Below are 18,010 nucleotides of genomic sequence, written 5' to 3'. Positions count from 1 at the left end.
TTGCAGAGTTTAAAAGGCAATGCAGCTTCAGAGAATCATTTACAAATCATCAGTAATTAAGTGATTTAGAAGACAACTACTCCCGCCCTAATAATGCAGTCAGCAGGTTTTTGTCCGTCTCTAAATCATGTGTTGGCAGGACCTTACAGTTTAATGTATTTCCAGAAAATCCATGTGTAAAATCAAGTAATAGCTCGGGCGGAGCCTTTTATGCAACACACGTAGCCAATGAACAGCCCCTAATGAGAAAAATCCCAACGTACTGGGTAAAGCAGTTTGTTGTCGCTCACAAAAGCTGATACTCTAATACAGGGTCGGGGGCTGCTAACTCACCGAGATCTCAATCAGGGGCCAGGCAAAAGTGAGAAGCAGTGAAGGGACTCGGGGGTTCCCTTCCTTCACACTCCAGGGATGGGTTTCCCCCTTCCCTCCCCGGTCCCTGAATGCCTCCTTAACAGCTCCAGCCCTTTGCAGCTGCCTGGTGGGGGGGGACGGCAGTAAGCACAGAAACAGGAGCTCCAGCACTGGAGCTTTCCCTCTCCGGCCAGGTCTCCTGTGCGCCTCTCCCACATGCAAAAGAGGAACTGGAAGTGTCTGGCCCACGCTACAGGGGAGGCTGGGAAAGGTTTTAAAGCAGCCCCAAGCACCCCCTGCAACATTTCACAGCTGCTGGATTCCCCCCCCCCCCGCCCCCGCCCTGAGGACTGGAATAAATTGTTTGGCAGGCTGGATCTGCCTGCAGGCTGGATGTTCTCCACCCCTGCTCTAATACAAGTGTATTAGGGTTAGTCTTTCAAGTGCCACGGGACAACTTGCTGTAAGGGGAACAGAGGCGATGAATGCCAATGCTCCCCCTCTCTTTTCATGTCCTCTTTATTGCACATGTTTTACCACTCCACAAACCTAGGAAATTAAACGCAAAAGATAATGCAATGTTAATGTTGCTCTAGTAAGAATACAAAGTTGAGGTGCAATCACCATGCTCTGATACAAGGTCAAATGTTCAAATGTGCTTAGAAGACATTTAGGCATAAATTAGAGCTAAATTACAGCACCGGACACTGAGAGCAAGGACTGGTGGCTGCAAACAAACTTTATGGGACCGCAGGAAACTTGGCCACCCCCACGATAAGTAAACATCTGGCATAGCATCTTGCTACAGTTGGGAAAGAGCATGTAGAATGACAAGATCAAACTGTGCAGCATGTCACTTGCACAACTGACCTGTTGTGTGCAGTGATTCTCTAGATAGTGTTTTATATGTGCATAGTGAAGTAATCATGTATTTAAATAGGCAACTCCCACCTACACAAGAAGAGTGGAACTGAAGATCAACCCTACATGCATCTGACGAAGTGGGTCTCTGCCCACAAAAGCTTATGCTCCAAAACATCTGTGAGTCTATAAGGTGCCACAGGACTCCTTAACCCTTTCAGAGATGTCTAAATAAATTGAGATACCTAGAAAAACTTTTTAATTTTCCAAAGCTTCCTGTGACTGCAGTGGGAGTATTTTGGTGCTCAGTATCTCTCAAATTAAGACCTTGTTTAGGTGCCTAATGTGGATTTAGGAACTGTGCAAGTTCAGGAATGGTCTGTTTTCACAAACAGCAACAAAGCAACAGAACAATATCTGACAATATCTTGTAGCTCAAAGGTCACAGGAGAATTGTGCCCATTCACCTTTGGGCTAAGAACAAGCAAAGACAAACCCAGGCTAAACTTTCAAGGAAGTTGCAAATGGCTGAAAAAAGATGAACAAAGACCCTCGTCAGCTGGAACTCCAGTCCTGCTACCCTGACACTGTGTTATGTAGCAACCAAAAGGGGGAAGAAATTTCAAATGGACATCTTGGAGTTATTAATCCATACCCCATAAGGTCATGTCTTGTGGACACAGACTTAATACTGGATGTTGCTAAATTACATTAAATGTTTAGAATAAAGTGGTAACGCTTATTACTCCAATACAGTTAATTTGATTAGAATGCCTTGTTATTCACTGCTAGAGATAATCAAGATAATTGCAGCTGTAATGGGCAGATTCCTGCTCGCTTGGCATTCATTTAAGTCCTCACATTACAAAAAGGGCAAGAAAGGTTTCCTATTATTTCAGAGGAGCTTGTGTAAAGGACAGGCACAGTCCAGTATCCCAGGAGGCCTTCCGATTGCTATGGCAACGCATGCCTGAGGAGAGGGCTGGAACAGAACTTTTAGAAGAACTGCCACACTCATCTGAAATCAAGTTAGAGGAACCCAAACATTCTTTCAAAGCACAACTGGTGTGCAACCCAATCTGCCATGCAATACTACGGCACTCTCTAGGACTGCAACCAACGGCATGACGAGCACTAGCAAAGGGCAACATGAGCTCCACAGCTTCGTGTTCTGAAAAGGAACATGGCACACTGGCAGTTTGCGTAACTGCAGTATTATGAGGGTTGATAGTTTCCTACATGCAGCTCGGCCAATGAACTTCAATCTCCTCCTGCTATTCCAGTCCTGGAATCCCGCACATCTCAATTCCCATGAGCCTCAAGCCTTGTAGCCCCATGGCCACTCCCACCATAGTCCTCCTCCAGAGGTTTCTGGCTGTCTCACACTGCGCAACAGCTTAGTGATCTGGAAACTGGGGGAAAGTACCAAGTTCCTTTTGCCAGGTCCTCTGTTGCCAGGGAAACCGATTTGCTTGAAGATTCTCAGGCTACATCTGTGGTATCTCTCACTTCACATCTCACACAGGACTGAAAAGAGCTGCAGTCCTAATCTACACTGAGATCTGCTGCTCAGGGCTGTGAAAAACTTTACACCCCAAGCAACATAGCTAGACTGCCCTAGCCCCCAGTATAGACAATCTTTCAAAATGACTTTTAAAATGTTAGTCTTCTTAAGGCTTTGTACTGTCAAAGATGCTGCACATTCAGTTACCTGCTACTAGCTCTCCATAGCTGAAGTTGTCTCATAACTCTCAGGCTGCCTACCCTACAAGTATTAGAGCAGCCCACCCAGTCATGACTAGAGAACTTGTAGTGTGGATGGTTCCTACATGAACAGAGGGGCTTTCCCATCAGTGTATATAATCCACCCCTCTGAGAAGCAGCAGTTAGAACAACAGAAGAACTTCACCCAGCTGCTTCGGTACTGAGGTAACTTCACAAAGGCATCAGGAGATGGAGTAGCCACCATTTTACACCATCCTCAGTGTTAAGCATTTGTAGCCAGTTTCTAATGCCAAAGTGTGTGGTTTCAGCTTCCAGCCAGTGGTTCATGTTTCACCTTTCCCCATTATGTTAAATGGCCATTCAGTAGCTGGTATTTCCTCCCTGTTTAGGTACTTACACACTGTATAAGCCACGTCTCCATCTCCTTTGCAGTATGCTAAAGGAGCAGAGATCTGACTTTCCCGGGAAGGCAAGTTCTCCTGGACCTCAAATCAGTTCTGTTTTTTCCTGCACCCCTTCCAATTTTTAATACACTTTTACAGCACACACGCTAGAACCAACTGCAGTTCCAGCATTGATCTCATAATGCCCTATGCATAGGTAAGAATTGTCACAGTGGGCCTTTGAGCTGTGATGCAGGCCAATATGCCACATGAGTGGGCACTCCCAAGCACACGAGTTGGAAATTTTGCCTACCAGCACCCATAGGGAGGCAGCACTTGTACCTCATGGCTGTAGCTCAGGGTGGGAAAAAAATGGCCCACGGAATGGATCCAGCCTGCATAAGAATGGCCACAATGGGTCAGACCAAAGGTCCATCTAGCCCAGTATCCTGTCATCTGACAGTGGCCAATGCCAGGTGCCCCTCAGTATGGCCCCTGGACACTAGGAAAGCATTTGGGGTGGATGGCATGTCCAAGTTCCCGCTCCGGCTCTCCCACGCTGGGCAGTCCACAGGCACTGGACTCAATGGCTCTTCCCGCAGTGCAGGAGTTGACTGTGACAGCTGCTCTCTAGGCCCCACACAGGGCACTCCCTCAGCCTTGGTCGTAGGTGAACTTCTCTTCTCCGGCTGCTTCTCTCTTTTATGCGGTACCGGGCAATGCAAACGGTGCCAAGAGGTTGCTCCTGCTGCCCTGGCGCTGGAGAGTGTTGGTGCTGGGGAGCCTTCGAAACAGAGTCCGTTGGCGGCTCAGTGCTCCGGTTACAGAGCCAGGCCTGGCTGAGGACACAGGGTGACTCCATCAGAAGGAGCTGCAAAGTCTCTTTTTGTCCAAGTGCAGAAACCTTCACAGATTTTACACTTGTCTGTTTGATGTGCTTCCCCCATGCACTTGCAACAAGTGTTGTGGGGGGTCACCTGCAGGCACAGACTTCTGCCACGAAGCACTGAGGCACACCACGATTCCCAGGGGAGGGAGGACAGGACCGTTCCCCACTAAACAACACTAATACTGAACTACTAACCGACTATTTAAAGACAGTAAGCTAAGAGCTGGGGAGAGCACTTGCCCGAGGCAAGAGAAGGAAAGCTCCAAGGACCGTCACTGGCAGTAGGGAAGAACTGAGCTGGGGGAGGGTCAACAGGGGAATATATATAGCACCATGGCGCTGCTGCTCCAGGGAGCTCCACCGCCTACTGATGGGTATGGCAGGGGAAAACCTTCCGATGACGGTGCCCGTGGTGTGCGCACACCTGCTTGGAACTGACATGAGTAATCACTCGGAGAAGAACCTGGCAAATTGGGCCACTGGTGTGCAAGCAGCCATGTGACCCAACAGCCTTAGTCCTACTCAAGCTGCAGGCGGGGGCTCAGCTGATGGAAAATGCCTGTCAGCACATGTATCAGAGGGGTAGCCGTGTTAGTCTGAATCTGCAAAAGCGACGAGGAGTCCTGTGGCACCTTATAGACTAACTGAAGTGTAGGAGCATAAGCTTTCGTGGGCAAAGACCCACTTCGTCAGATGCATGTAGTGGAAATTTCCAGAGGCAGGTATAAATATTCAGGCCAGGATCAGGCTGGAGATGACGAGGTGGATCCAATCAAGGAGGATGAGGCCCACTTCTAGCAGCTGATCTGGAGGTGTGAATTCCAAGAGAGCAGAAGCTGCTTTTGTAGTTAGCGAGCCATTCACAGTCTTTGTTTAATCCAGAGTTGATTGTGTCAAACTTAAAGATGAACTGTAGCTCAGCAGTTTCTCTTTGAAGTCTGGTCCTGAAGTTTTTTTGCTGCAGGATGGCTACTTTTAGATCTGCAATTGTGTGTCCAGGAAGACTGAAGTGTTCCCCTACAGGTTTTTGTATGTTGCCATTCCTAATATCAGATTTGTGTCCATTGATTCTTTTACGTAGGGACTGTCCAGTTTGGCCGATGTATATAGCAGTGGGGCATTGTTGGCACATGATGGCATATATTACGTTGGTAGATGTGCAGGAGAATGTACCAGTGACAGTATGGCTGATCTGGTTAGGTCCTGTGATGGTGTTGCTGGTGTATATATGTGGACAGAGTTGGCACCGAGGTTTGTTGCAAGGATTGGTTCCTGAGTTCGAGTTATTATGGTGCGTTGTGTAGTTGCTGGTGAGAATATGCTTCAGGTTGGCGGGTTGTCTGTGGGCAAGGACCGGCCTACCTCCCAAGGCCTGTGAAAGCGAGGGATCATTGTCCAGGATGGGTTGTAGATCACTAATGATGCGTTGGAGAGGTTTTAGCTGGGGACTGTAGGTGATGGCCAGTGGTGTTCTGTTGGTTTCTTTCTTGGGCTTGTCCCGTAGCAGGAGGCTTCTGGGTACACGTCTGGCTCTGTTGATCTGTCTCCTCACTTCCTCGTGTGGGTATCGCAGTTTACAGAAGGCTTGTTGAAGATCTTGTAGGTGTAGGTCTCTGTCTGAGGGGTTGGAGCATATGCGGTTGTACCTCAGTGCTTGGCTGTAAACAATGGATTGTGTGGTGTGTCCGGGATGGAAACTGGAGGCATGCAGGTAAGTATAGCGGTCGGTAGGTTTTCGGTATAGGGTGGTATTGATATGACCATCACTTATTTGTACTACAAAAGCAGCTTCTGCTCTCTTGGAATTCACACCTCCAGATCAGCTGCTAGAAGTGGGCCTCATCCTCTTTGATTGGATCCACCTCGTCATCTCCAGCCTGATCCTGGCCTGCATATTTATTCCTGCCTCTGGAAATTTCCACTACATGCAACTGACGAAGTGGGTCTTTGCCCACGAAAGCTTATGCTCCTACACTTCAGTTAGTCTATAAGGTGCCACAGGACTCCTCGTCGCTTTTGTCAGTACATGGGCTCTCAAACTCACAGGAATTAAGGCCCCAACAAATCTGATGCGTTGAGAGGGGAGTGATGCTGGCTTGCCTCTGTTGAGAATGAGACCCACGTCATACTGGGAAGTCTTTGAGAGAAAACTTCCCTGGACTTGCCTCCCAGTAACCAACGGGTTAGATACGGCAGTATGGCCAATGGTCTGTAAAGGGTTAAGCATCCTGTAAAATAAAATGACCTAAATACAGTCCTTTGAGGCATTTTGGTAGTCAATGTATTCTGTGGATTTTTAGATATACCGGTATAATCAAATGATCCCTGGTATATTCTGTCAGAGTTCAAAAGGAGAGATGAACATTTAAATAAACTGTAAATAGAGTCGTGACACTGGAACGAATGCTCTTTGAAGTATAAAGCTAATCACCTGTTAATGACAGTAAAGTAATCGTCTTATGCTAATCCACATAGCCAAGCACCCACAATGCTTGGGAAATAAGTCTCCAGGATCACCTACTGTTCACTTAACTTTATACAAATCCAATTCTCTTGACAGCTTAAGAGATCTTGGACCTGATCCTTCATGATCTCTCTGCTTGAATGCGCCACGGGGAAAATGTGATGCTGTTGTGGTGAGAGAGGGCTGGGGTTGTGCTTTCTCCCCAGGGCATCCTGCATACTGAACCTCTCCTCCCCAGCCCCTTGAGTAAAGGACCTGAGCAATGCTGGGTAAATTTTCTAATTGCTGGCAAGCATGTATTTGGGGTAAGATGTGAGACTGTCGTTAACCTGAGAGGTAATGTGCCTGATCTTATGTGATGGAGTAAGATCTTCAGTGACCCTCTTCACATTTGACTTAGGTGTCGGGGTGGTAGCCTCATGCTAGGTTGCTTAAGGGGACTGTGTCGCTGGCTTCTGAATAACTAGGAAGGTGTTATAGAGGCTCTTCTGTGCTGGTTTGGTAAATCTAAATACTGGAATAGCCACCAGCTATCCCTCTCTGCTTGAGATCATCTGCAAACTTTATAAACGTACTCTCTATGCCATTATTTAAATAATCGATGAAGATAATAAATGGGACTGGTCCCCAAACTGACCTCTGCAGAAACCAACTTGTTATGCCCTTCCAGCATGACTGTGAACCATTGATATTTACTCTCTGGGAATGGCTATCCAACCAGTTTGCACCCATATTATACTTGCCACATCTAGGTTGGATTTCCCAAATTCATTAATGAAACAGCCATGTGAAACTATCAAATGCTTTACTGAAGTCTAGATATACCACATCTATCGCTTCCCACTTACGCGCAAGGGGCAAGCGATAGATGTGGTAAGATCTGGTAAAAACAACAGCTTCTAGTAACATAACAGCTTGACTCATAACCCTAACCTCCCTCCCCAACAAGAGTCAGTGCTCTCACATTTTCCTGCACTGCATGAACCAATCCCTCTGAAATGTTCACCAAGAATTATCATCCAGGGCAAGCACCAACACAGCCATCTGCACACATGCACAGGGTCAGTGGTACCTGTGTTTATCATTAGGCTTTCTAAGTTGCCTGGGTACAGATGTACACCAAGGGGCCTTTGCAGGTATGGAAAAGGGACTCCTGCAGTCTGGAATCAGGGCTGATCACAAAACAGGGAAATACTCCTACAATTCTGTCCCACTGGGCCAGAGGTGAAGCAGAAAAACAAATGTCAAAGAACAAAGCTCCTTCTGAGATCTGTTTCATAAACAGGAACAGCTAGAACAACACAGAACTGGTAACAGAGCAGGACACTGATCCTCTCCCGTGGCCTCTGTTGGTTGCTATACTTCTCCCTGATTCTGCATCAGGATGTTGGCAAGGTTAGTGGCAAATACTAGGGCAGCCTCAGAAGGACGAGATAATACCACATGTGAAACACTTGAAGAGATGCAGAATCCCCTTTCCAAGCATCCAGGGAATCACAAATATCCATGCATTATAAAACAGGTTTTAGATGTACATAAAGCTGCAGCAATTCTCCTGCATACAGCATTTTCTGAAATGGAAACCCAAAGAGCAATAAAACAACAGTGCTGTAAAACTCAGCATAATCCCAGCAGCCTGAAACCATCCTCAGACACCAGAGTTGTACCAAAGGGAGCCACATGAATAAACCTTTTTCTAGGCAATTTAATGAACTGTAAAGCAATGATACAGAACCATATTCTGAGATACTTCCACGCACAAGCTACTAATGAGGTTCATGAGAGGTACTGTTGTGCAGGACTCTGGAGGCACAGTCCCAGCTCTGCCACTGCTTTGCAGTGTGACCTTGGGCAAGCCACACTTCCCCTTTCTGTGCCTCTGTTTCTCTTCCCTCCCTTTTTGACCTTCATGTCAATTCAGACTGAAAGCCCTTCTGGTAGGAACTGTCTCTCGCAATATGTACGTACAGTACCTAGCACAGCGCCCAACCTGCTCTCTGCTGGGGCCTCTACATCAGCGATGGGTAACCCCGATTAGTAAGTGAGCTGCATGAGTGGCCTTCCTTCATCTCAGTGGTCCACCTGCAGCTCATGCACTGGGGACCTGCACTTCCTACTGCGCTCCCTCCCAGCACTTAAAGCACCGCTAATCTCCCAATTTGCACTCTGTCCATGCCCCCCAGCCCCTTTCTCAAAGCTTGAACAGTTGCAAACAGCTGATTTACAGCAAATCCAATTCTGGCAGGGAGGGGGAGGAGCAGGGTCAGAGCACCAGTCAGGCGATTTATGGTGCTCCAAAGTGCTGGGAGGGAGGGAGAGGAGTAGGAAGTGCAGGGCTCCAGTGCATGAGAGGTGCGTGGGGAAGAGCGGAGGTGCATGGGCGGCAAGCAGAACCCCACTGGGCCTCAGGTTGCCCACTACTGCTCTCCATGCTGCTGTAATACTTTTTAATAAGAGCCTGCCTCTCTGAGAAGTAAAGCCTGGGTTGAAGCTCAAGATTCAACCAACGCCCTGTGGAGGAACAGAAAATGGGAAACTTACATCAATATTGTCAATGTCCAGAATTCTTGAGTGGAACTGGAGCCCTGTAGCTTTGGCTTGTTGGATTGGATGAGCAAGCTGGCTGTAAGTCTAAAGAAAGCAATATAATTGGTTATGTGTTTGAATGGTTCATATCCTAGGAGATCAGGAACAAAGGAAAGGAAAAGGGAGGATTCCTTCCAGGTTACATTTGTAAAGAAACGGACCACAATGAACACACCAAAATCTCAGTTCCTTGCAAATGTGCTGTTTACCATGCTCATGAAAATATCAGCTGGTTTCATTAAATGCTCTAGGGGTTCTCACGATCCAGCCCTGACTCACGCTGGCATGCAGCTGGACATAATTCATGACACAGAAGATACATATTGAGAGCACCTGCTAGCCAAAGTATTTACAGTTCTGATCTGACAGTAAACAGGGAAACAATCTGGAGAGCAAGTGAACTTTCTAGCCATTTCCCCAGTACCCAGAACTTGGAGATTATCCCAGTTTTTCCTGGCTCCTTTTTAGATGCACACACTTCATTATTATTTATGCATCAAAAGCTGTTGTCCTGGATGTTGAATTGCTATTTGCTTCCAGCAATATACTAGGTCTAGGTCAAACAAAGTGGAAGGCATAGCCTGAAAAGCTTCTAATATTTATGGCAAATCCTAAAAGTGCAAATATCCTGCTGAAACTTAATGGTAAGGAGGTTAAACTAAGGGGGTCAAAGCAGAGGATTCCGAAGGGAAATTTTACTGAACCAAGAACTGAACCCCAAGAACTAGAGGATGGTATTAAGTTATTCTCAGACCTTATCTGACCATTGGCCAGTTGTTTATTAGAGTGATTATACACACAAAAGTCTCAAATTGATTATTATTCTGGACTTTCACCCAGAATGAATCCATTAGCACAACATACAAGGTAGAGTCAGAAAAATTTTAGAGGGAGTAAATTGTTCTCTTCCTGTTATACCGCAGAGTTTGAGAACATCACCAAGGATGGCTATTTCCATTGCTTTATAACACAGCAGGCACATGGTGCTAGTTTGCTACAAATAGGGGTTCTTAAAATTGCATTTGAGACCTCCCATCACGATGCCCTAGATTCTCTCAGTAATTCAGGCATGTTGAACCTAATCTTGGAACATTTCAGGCCCAAAATTAACACTTAGATGGCTCCAGAGGGCATCCCAGACTTTTAAAACCCATTATTAATAGTTATACTTACTGCTTCATAGCACCAATCTTTGAGGATATCCAGGTCTCCAGATATCATGGCCTAAAAAAGGAAGTAATAAAATAAGCAATACAAAGAAGGGATTTTTTTAAAACATCTGTCCTAGAGCAGGTGTCCTATCTGGAAAAGTCACCTTCTTTAAATCCTACAGTATGAATCCTTAAATCGTACCTACGAGGAGTGGCTGAGGGATTTGGGCTTATTTAGTCTACAGAAGAAAAGAGTGAGGGGGGATTTGATAGCAGCCTTCAACTTCCTGAAAGGAGGTTCCAAAGAGGATGGAGAGATGCTGTTCTCAGTAGTGCCGGATGGCAGAACAAGGAGCAATGGGCTCAAGTTACAGTGGAGGAGGTCTAGGTTGGATATTAGGAAAAACTATTTCACTAGGAGGGTGGTGAAGCACTGGAATGGGTTACTTGGGGGGGGGGGGGGGGAATCTCCATCCCTAGAGGTTTGACAAAGCCCTGGCTGGGATGATTTAGTTGGGGTTGGTCCTGCTTTGGAGAGAGGTCTGGACTCGATGACCTCCCGAGGTTTCACTCTTCCAGCCCTAGGATTCTATGCCATAACATTTTACTCCTAAAACATTCCAACATGGAGTGAGCTGAAATTTCAGACATTACAGTGATGAGCAGTACCTATAAATACAGACTACTTGAGATGGCCACAGCTCTTAGGATTATGTAAATAAGATGTGCCAAACTGTGTTAATATCTCCTAGCAATCAAAGTTTTGGGAGATGTATTTTAGCAGGAACACAGAAGCAGGCGCAAACAGCAAGAACAAAATGGTCAATTTTCAACATGGCAAAAGGTCAACAGTGGGACATTCACTTACCTTTCAGTTTAATAATACATTTTCAAATAAGGCAATTTGAAAAAGTATTGCATAATTAACTTGTGGCACCTACTTCTATAGCTATAAAGAGAAAACTGGACATGTATATGGATAACATCCAGAGTTCCATTAGGCAGGAGAACTTTCAATGTAATAAACAAAATAAAAATCCTCAAGCTTCAAGTCAGAAGTGAACTTACTGCCTGGGGTTAAAAAGGCCCATCCCCATGGGCAGTCTATGGTATGAGTGTTCATCTAAGGGATTCTGCACCTTCCTTGAAGCATTTAGCACTGTTAGAAGCAGGATAACAGACAGTCTAATCTCATGTGACTTTCCTATAGGAGGCTGCCTAACTTATGAGAAAAGATAATTAAAACTGGGTAAGAAATTGCCTCTCTCAAGTTTCTTGGAGTATAAAGCTTAGCCGGTGGGGTTTGTTTTATTTTAGCTTAGTAACTTACTCTGATCTGCCTGTTACCACTTGCAACCACTTACATCGTACTTTTTATATTTAATAAAATCACTTTTGTTTATTATTAAACCCTGGGTAAATAATTGTTACCTGGGGAGACAACAGTTGCACATCTCTGGCTTTCATTGACAAAGGGGACAACATTTTATAAGCTTGCTCTGTGTAAAACTTTTATACAGAGTAAGACAAATGTATCTGGGGTTTTGATCCCATTGGGTTTGTGCAACTGGATGCTGATAAGCCCCTGTGACTGAGCCTTCCCACAGCTGAGCTGCAGTGTCTGTGTTGCTCTACTGTGGACTGTGACCCCCAACTCTGAGCCTTTGCTGGGGGAGACCAGAGGTTCTGGCTCAGCAGAACAGGCTGGTGGATTGACCCAGAGGGGAGGCAGGCAGGCTCAGTGATATGGTCAGTCCATCAGGTGACTGTCTCAAGATCTCCAAAATCCAAACTCGCCACACCTGGGACTAACACAGCTACAACAATACTGCATACAATATTGCTGCCCATTCACCTAACTGCCTTAGATCCCTCTTGAGCTCCTAACTGATGTCACTCAGAGGGAGAGGCAGCTTGTTTTCCAATCTGGTCAGGGCCTAAAAGGGTAGAATGATTCTCCTGACCAAAGATCCATCACTTTTTGCCCCAGCTCATTTCTTCCAGTTAGTTAACCTGGGCTAGAAACCTGAGACTGGGGAGCAAAAAGTCAGCCACCCAGCTCTGATTTTTATCTTTAGCAAAATCAGAACAGTCTGAGTTGGAAGCCTTCTGTGAAACAGACAACAAGCCTGATACTCTGGGTTTTCTCTTGTAGAGGCGCCTGCTAGTCCCTGCCCCCATGCTGATTTTTCACACTTGCTGAAATAAGTGCATCATGTCCCTGCCCCTCTAACTCACCTCCAGGACATTAGGAATTATGTCACTCTCACATTGCTTTAGAAACCGATCCTTGTCAAAAGCTGGGTCCACTTTGAGGATCTCTGTCAAAACCTCTGACATTTCTGTCTTCGAGAACAGCCCACCTGACGAGGCAATTCAATTCAATGAGCTTTTGTTGGCACAAGCGTTGCCAAAGGAGAAGAGAGACGACCTTCACATATTTCTCAGATACGTCAGTTCTGCCAGGACAGAGCTAAATACTGTTTGGAGTTTTATCCCCAATTGTCATTACTGCTCATTCCTGATCCAAGGAGTGGCTGCTACCTAATGGGCCACAAGACACATGTTACAAACAAGCAAATATCAGGAAACCCCAAATTCCTGCCCAAAGGCTAGTCAGGCAGCAGCACTGACATGGCCAATTGTCAATCCCGAGTCTCAGCTACATGTCACAGAAACCTCTAGAGCCCTTCTTCACAACAATACCTATTAAATCGGTGACTTTGTCTGTGACAGCTCTGGAGGCCCGAATCAAGGCGTTATCGCTTTCATCATATTTCATCTTCATTTCAAAGAACCCTGAAAGAAGGGGAGAGATCAACAGCACTGTCGTACCATTTCACTCTTCTGTGCAGCTTAAACTGGAATTAGCATGTTCAAGTGAAAGACCAGCAATGCCTGACTAGAGGGTTGAATGTTGCCTATGAAACCCTTTGCAAGGTGGGTCCTATGATTTAATCCATTTCAATACTTCAGAGGCAAAAGGGGCAGGAGATCAGTCATTTCTCCACAATTAAGGATAATTTTTAAATGGTTAATCTCTGCCACAACTTTTCCAGATTGGTTTCTCCTCTGCATGGACGTCCTACAGCTACCCTTGCTGGCATTCTTCTGGCCTAGAACAGACAACTCAACAAGTAGTGCTCCTCAAACATCCCAGGAGGCAACAACACTGCCATGAGGCTTTACATCCCTCCCCACAGCACACACCTTGCTCCCAGAAAGCAAGTGCCCTGGAATGCAATCCAAAGCTAGGTCCGTGGCAGTGCAGGGTACTAGCAATAGGCCACCCCCTTTCAGCAGTTCCCTGATCCAAGAGTCCAATATTCTTTCTGACAGCAGCCAGTACCAGAAGAAGCCGCATTAAGTAGTTAAGGGAACACCCGTCCACAGTGCAAGTTTCCTCCCAAAGCAGTGGTGGGTTTATGCACTGAATATTACTCCTTATAAAATATAGTTTTACTATCTCTGGATATTTCCACATACACCAAACCTTGTATACAAAGTGAGCAACAATTAGTTCTGCTCTTTGGGGTCTTGGTACAACCCCTCCTGCAATCTGTGTGCAGTTCTGGGTCCCACCATTCATGAAGGGCACAGAAAAACTAGAGAAAAGGACAACCCTGCACCTTGGGGTGAGTTGGACAAGATGCCCCTTGCAGTCACTTCTGAATCTACAATTCTAAAGGAGTAATTCATTTCCAAACTCTGCCCAATCTGGGCAACATGAGGCAAGTGTAAAGGAGCTCAACGTATTGTCTATCAGAGATTATTCTGGGGCACCTCAGGGCAATCTCTGAATACTTTTAAGGGAACCCTATCTGACGAGAGGGTGAGACAAGGAGCAAGTGGGCAAAAAGATAAGGAAATATTCAGGCTAAATTGCAGGAAAAATAATTCTTCAGAGCAATGGAGGTTGAAGGATTTTGTGACTTAATCTGGAGAACCCAGGAGTAGGCCGAACCCCAAGCAGCCTTTTTGGTCTGGTTATTTCCAATTCATTCAAATACTGTTTTCAACACACTCTCTTACTCTTTTAGTCACGCTGCTTATCATGTCTTGCCCAATAAACGTGAGATGCAGTCCAGACAGCTAATGGTACTGGTGGGAAACCGCAATTCTAAACGGTCCGTAAAAAGGAGGTGAAACGCCCACAATCCCACAGATGGACCCAATCCAAAGAAGCTGGCGTGCTGCAGGCAAGACGCTGGGGCATATATTTGGAGCCAGAAAGAAGCATAGAGTCTGCCCGTGCTCTGATTCCATGAGTCACAGGCTTGTACATAGTAAGGATGTAATAGTGTAGTCTATTAGCTTATCGGTTAATGCTATAGACTGCACACATCCCCCCCCATGCCAGTAAATTTTTTAGAGGCTGGCCAGCAGCCTAAGTCCTGGCTTGCTCCAAGTCCAGGACCTATCCCTGCTGTGGCTCTGTATTAGGAGCCAGGAAGGTAGGCAGCCCAGCTCAGTTCCGGCTAGCGTGGAGTCTGGGAGCTCAGGCCTGCCCCTCTCCCCCCGGACAGGGGCTGCTGCCATCCCATGCTGTGCAACTAGTCTCAACAGTCCGTGAGGGGAACTGTTTTTTAAAATGGCTCCCTTTGTGGATCAGCTCCCGCCTGGCACCCCATGCTGCTGCCTCTGATACAGTGGGGATGGAGCACACTGGCTGCCAGTCTCGCCCCGGGGACTATAGAATAGTCAACTAACCGATAAAAATTCATGAGGTTACTCGACTATTCAAATAACTGATATTTAACATCCCTAGTACATAGTGCTCTGGCCTCTCCTCACTGCCAGGTGGCGTGTGACTAGAAGGCAGTGCTCGGAGTTCAGTTCTCTGATGGCTGTCCGACATCCATCCACAAGAGGGAAACCTGCAGAGGGGAATTCAGATTTCAAGAACAGGGAATGAGGAAAAATCTCTTTCTGCTGAGGATTGTGGGGGGGTGTCCCAACACAGATGGCGCAGCCTGGAATAACTCGAGTCAGCAGCTACGCCTACCTTCCATCTCACACTACCACACAGTAACAGCAGTGACAGAAATGGCCATTGTCTGCATTATGTTGAGACTAGTTGCACCGGTGGCATCAGAACCCAGATGGTAAGAGAGCAGAGGTAACGGGAAAGGAAGCTGGCAACACTTACTATTGAAGACCACATTGTTGTCCTTGAAATCTTTCCACTGCTGATACCATTTGGAATCTTTGTGCACCACCACACCCATGGCCTCCCTAGGGAACGGCAAAAGACAAACACCTCATGAATCGACAGCTGAGCCCTTCACAAGGCTGAAGACAAGAACAAAGATACGGATGGCTATTCACTGAGCAGCACCCTGAGCAGACTGCAGCTGAGGCCTGGAACACACAATGCATGAGTCTGAGCAATGGACAGAGTGGAAAGTGGTTGCGAGGAAAAATCAGGAGGTCAAGTTTGGTCCCATTAAGATCATGCTGACAATGAGACATCCAGGACATCAGAGAGACTTGCTCAAATGTCTGAGGTGAGAAAGACAAAAATACTGGAATACATGAAACAAAATTTCAAGCCAGATCTTGTTATTCTTTGTCAATGGCCAATAACACAAATGTCTGATGCATTTTCTTCCAACTTTGCAGCAATACTGTATTTTGCCTTCAGAAGAAACTTGCCAATCTTCAGGTCACACCAAAGAAATAACAGGACAAATAGGACTGGCTGCTATCTTGATGATGAGGGAGGAGCTACCTACAGTAACTGCATCATCGCTCTCCCGACAGAAATGGAATGCCCTACTTCTTCAACCCAACACTCAGAGCAGATGACTACCATAAACGACCCCACAAGCCTGTAGCTCCAGACTCCACCTCTTAGCCTGTAGCCCAAGTCAGAAAAGATCCGTCACATAACATTCGGCAGATCGCATATGGCAGCACTCTCTCTTTATTCAATACCTACTCGTTAGCTTCAAATACTCTCTCTCTGACATTCTCTCCAGCAAACTCCATTCTTTTCCTGAGTCGCTCGGGGCGTCTGTAGGGACCCGTCTGCCCTAGAACACTTTCATCTATTTCCTTCTTCACAGTTTCTACTCCCTGAAAGGAAAAACATTCCTGTTAGAGTGGAACTTGTTGCAGAAATCTATCACCTCAGTAGGAAAGAAGGTGGAGTCTAAGGGCCACATTCTGTGGAGATGCACATGCTTACAAGGTCAAATGTAGCCCTGTATTTGGAAAGTAAACAGCAGACACAGAATAAAACAGCTGCCTTGATCAGATTTAGAATAAAACAGTGGAAAGAAATCTGGGGAGACAATCAAACTGACAGACACTTGGTAAAGAAGTGTCCACAGAAAGGAGAAATGGAAACTCTGGTAACTCAGGTGAGAAGCCCTATTGACTTGCCCTATCTTTAAGGAAGAATTAGTCCCTAAGTCCTAAATGCTGATTCCAGTTAGGGAGAAAGGAGCTACTAGACCAAGAAAATGAAGGAAGGACTAAAGGGACAATGTCTCAGAGGGGGAGCCGTGTCAGTCTATAACTTTAAAAACAACAAGCAATCCTGTGGCACCTTAGAGACTAACAAATATAGAGAGAGTATCAGGAGTTTTCATGGGCAAACCCACTTCCTCAGATGAGATAAGAAGGGGGTTTTGCCTACAAAAGCTCATGACACTCTCTCTATATTTTTAGTAGTCTCTACAGTGCCACAGGACTGCTCGTTTTTGAAGAGACAAATGTATATAATATTCAGGACAGGGAGAGGCAGCCAAAATGATAGGAGAACATTTTTCAAGGTCAACCAAATCCAGTTCTCAGTCCCAGACCCTCGCAAGAGGAAAAGCTGTGGGTCACCGGAAACATGCACCTGAAAGCCAAAAACAGAGGCAGCCAAAATTATTCAATACAAAACAGCTTCTGGGACTGAAGGCAAGTCCTGCTGCTGGACCAGAAGGGGTGTGTGGAGAAGTCATACTAGTGGAGCTAAGCCCAAGGAAGAAATGGTGGACAGGAAGGGCCTTCCTGGACTGTGACACAAGTAATCTTTGGACAGCCTCTGTTATGATGATTAATCTGTTATAATATTAGAGCTTAAAATGTATCCCATTATAAGCTGAAACATAAAACACTAGGCAAGTTCGTAAAATGTCACAATTACATAACTTTTTGCCTGGTTGAAAACTAACCATAAAATGATTAAGTTGTTTTAGATAATAAATGTTATAAAAAATAAGTCCAACACAAGAATTAAATCAGACCCAAAAAAAGGGTGTGCTACTATGGTCCTCCTGCAGACGGGGGGAGCAGCCTCTGTCCGTGAGCAGCAGCATGGGGAGGCAGATCCAGTGCTCGTGGGTAGCTAGCTTAAAAGCTAGTTCCCCATGAGCACTGGCTCCCATCTCCCCCACTCCCTTGCTGCCTCTGATACAGAGGCAGCAAAGGGGGGGGAGGGGAAATGCATGTAGTTGACAGAATTAACCGATAAGCCTAGGCTTATCGGTTAATTGTGTAGTCATCTACACATTGACATCCCTAGTGATAAGCAATGTTCCCTCTAAGTTTTCCATCCATATGTGAAATAAATGTTATGTGCACATCACATGTGAGGATGTGT

At 46.0% G+C, this 18,010-nt stretch overlaps 1 protein-coding gene across 2 annotated transcripts in view; it reads right to left on the bottom strand.

Moving 5' to 3' along the window:
* Positions 1–18,010, bottom strand: part of TIMM44 (translocase of inner mitochondrial membrane 44) — a 40,314-nt gene that overhangs the window by 9,992 nt on the left and 12,312 nt on the right. For both annotated transcript variants that reach the window (XM_075903139.1, XM_075903140.1), the window contains exons 6-11: positions 16,355–16,491; positions 15,563–15,648; positions 13,120–13,212; positions 12,652–12,776; positions 10,436–10,486; positions 9,218–9,307 (exon numbers count right to left, since the gene is read on the bottom strand). In XM_075903139.1, the coding sequence (XP_075759254.1) occupies positions 9,218–9,307; positions 10,436–10,486; positions 12,652–12,776; positions 13,120–13,212; positions 15,563–15,648; positions 16,355–16,491 (582 nt within the window). The remainder of the gene's footprint in view (positions 1–9,217; positions 9,308–10,435; positions 10,487–12,651; positions 12,777–13,119; positions 13,213–15,562; positions 15,649–16,354; positions 16,492–18,010) is intronic.

This window comes from Pelodiscus sinensis, chromosome 19, assembly GCF_049634645.1.
Source record: "Pelodiscus sinensis isolate JC-2024 chromosome 19, ASM4963464v1, whole genome shotgun sequence".
Taxonomy (NCBI): domain Eukaryota; kingdom Metazoa; phylum Chordata; order Testudines; family Trionychidae; genus Pelodiscus; species Pelodiscus sinensis.
The sequence above is the reverse complement of the archived record's forward strand: the minus strand, read 5'-3'. Positions and strand labels throughout refer to the sequence as shown.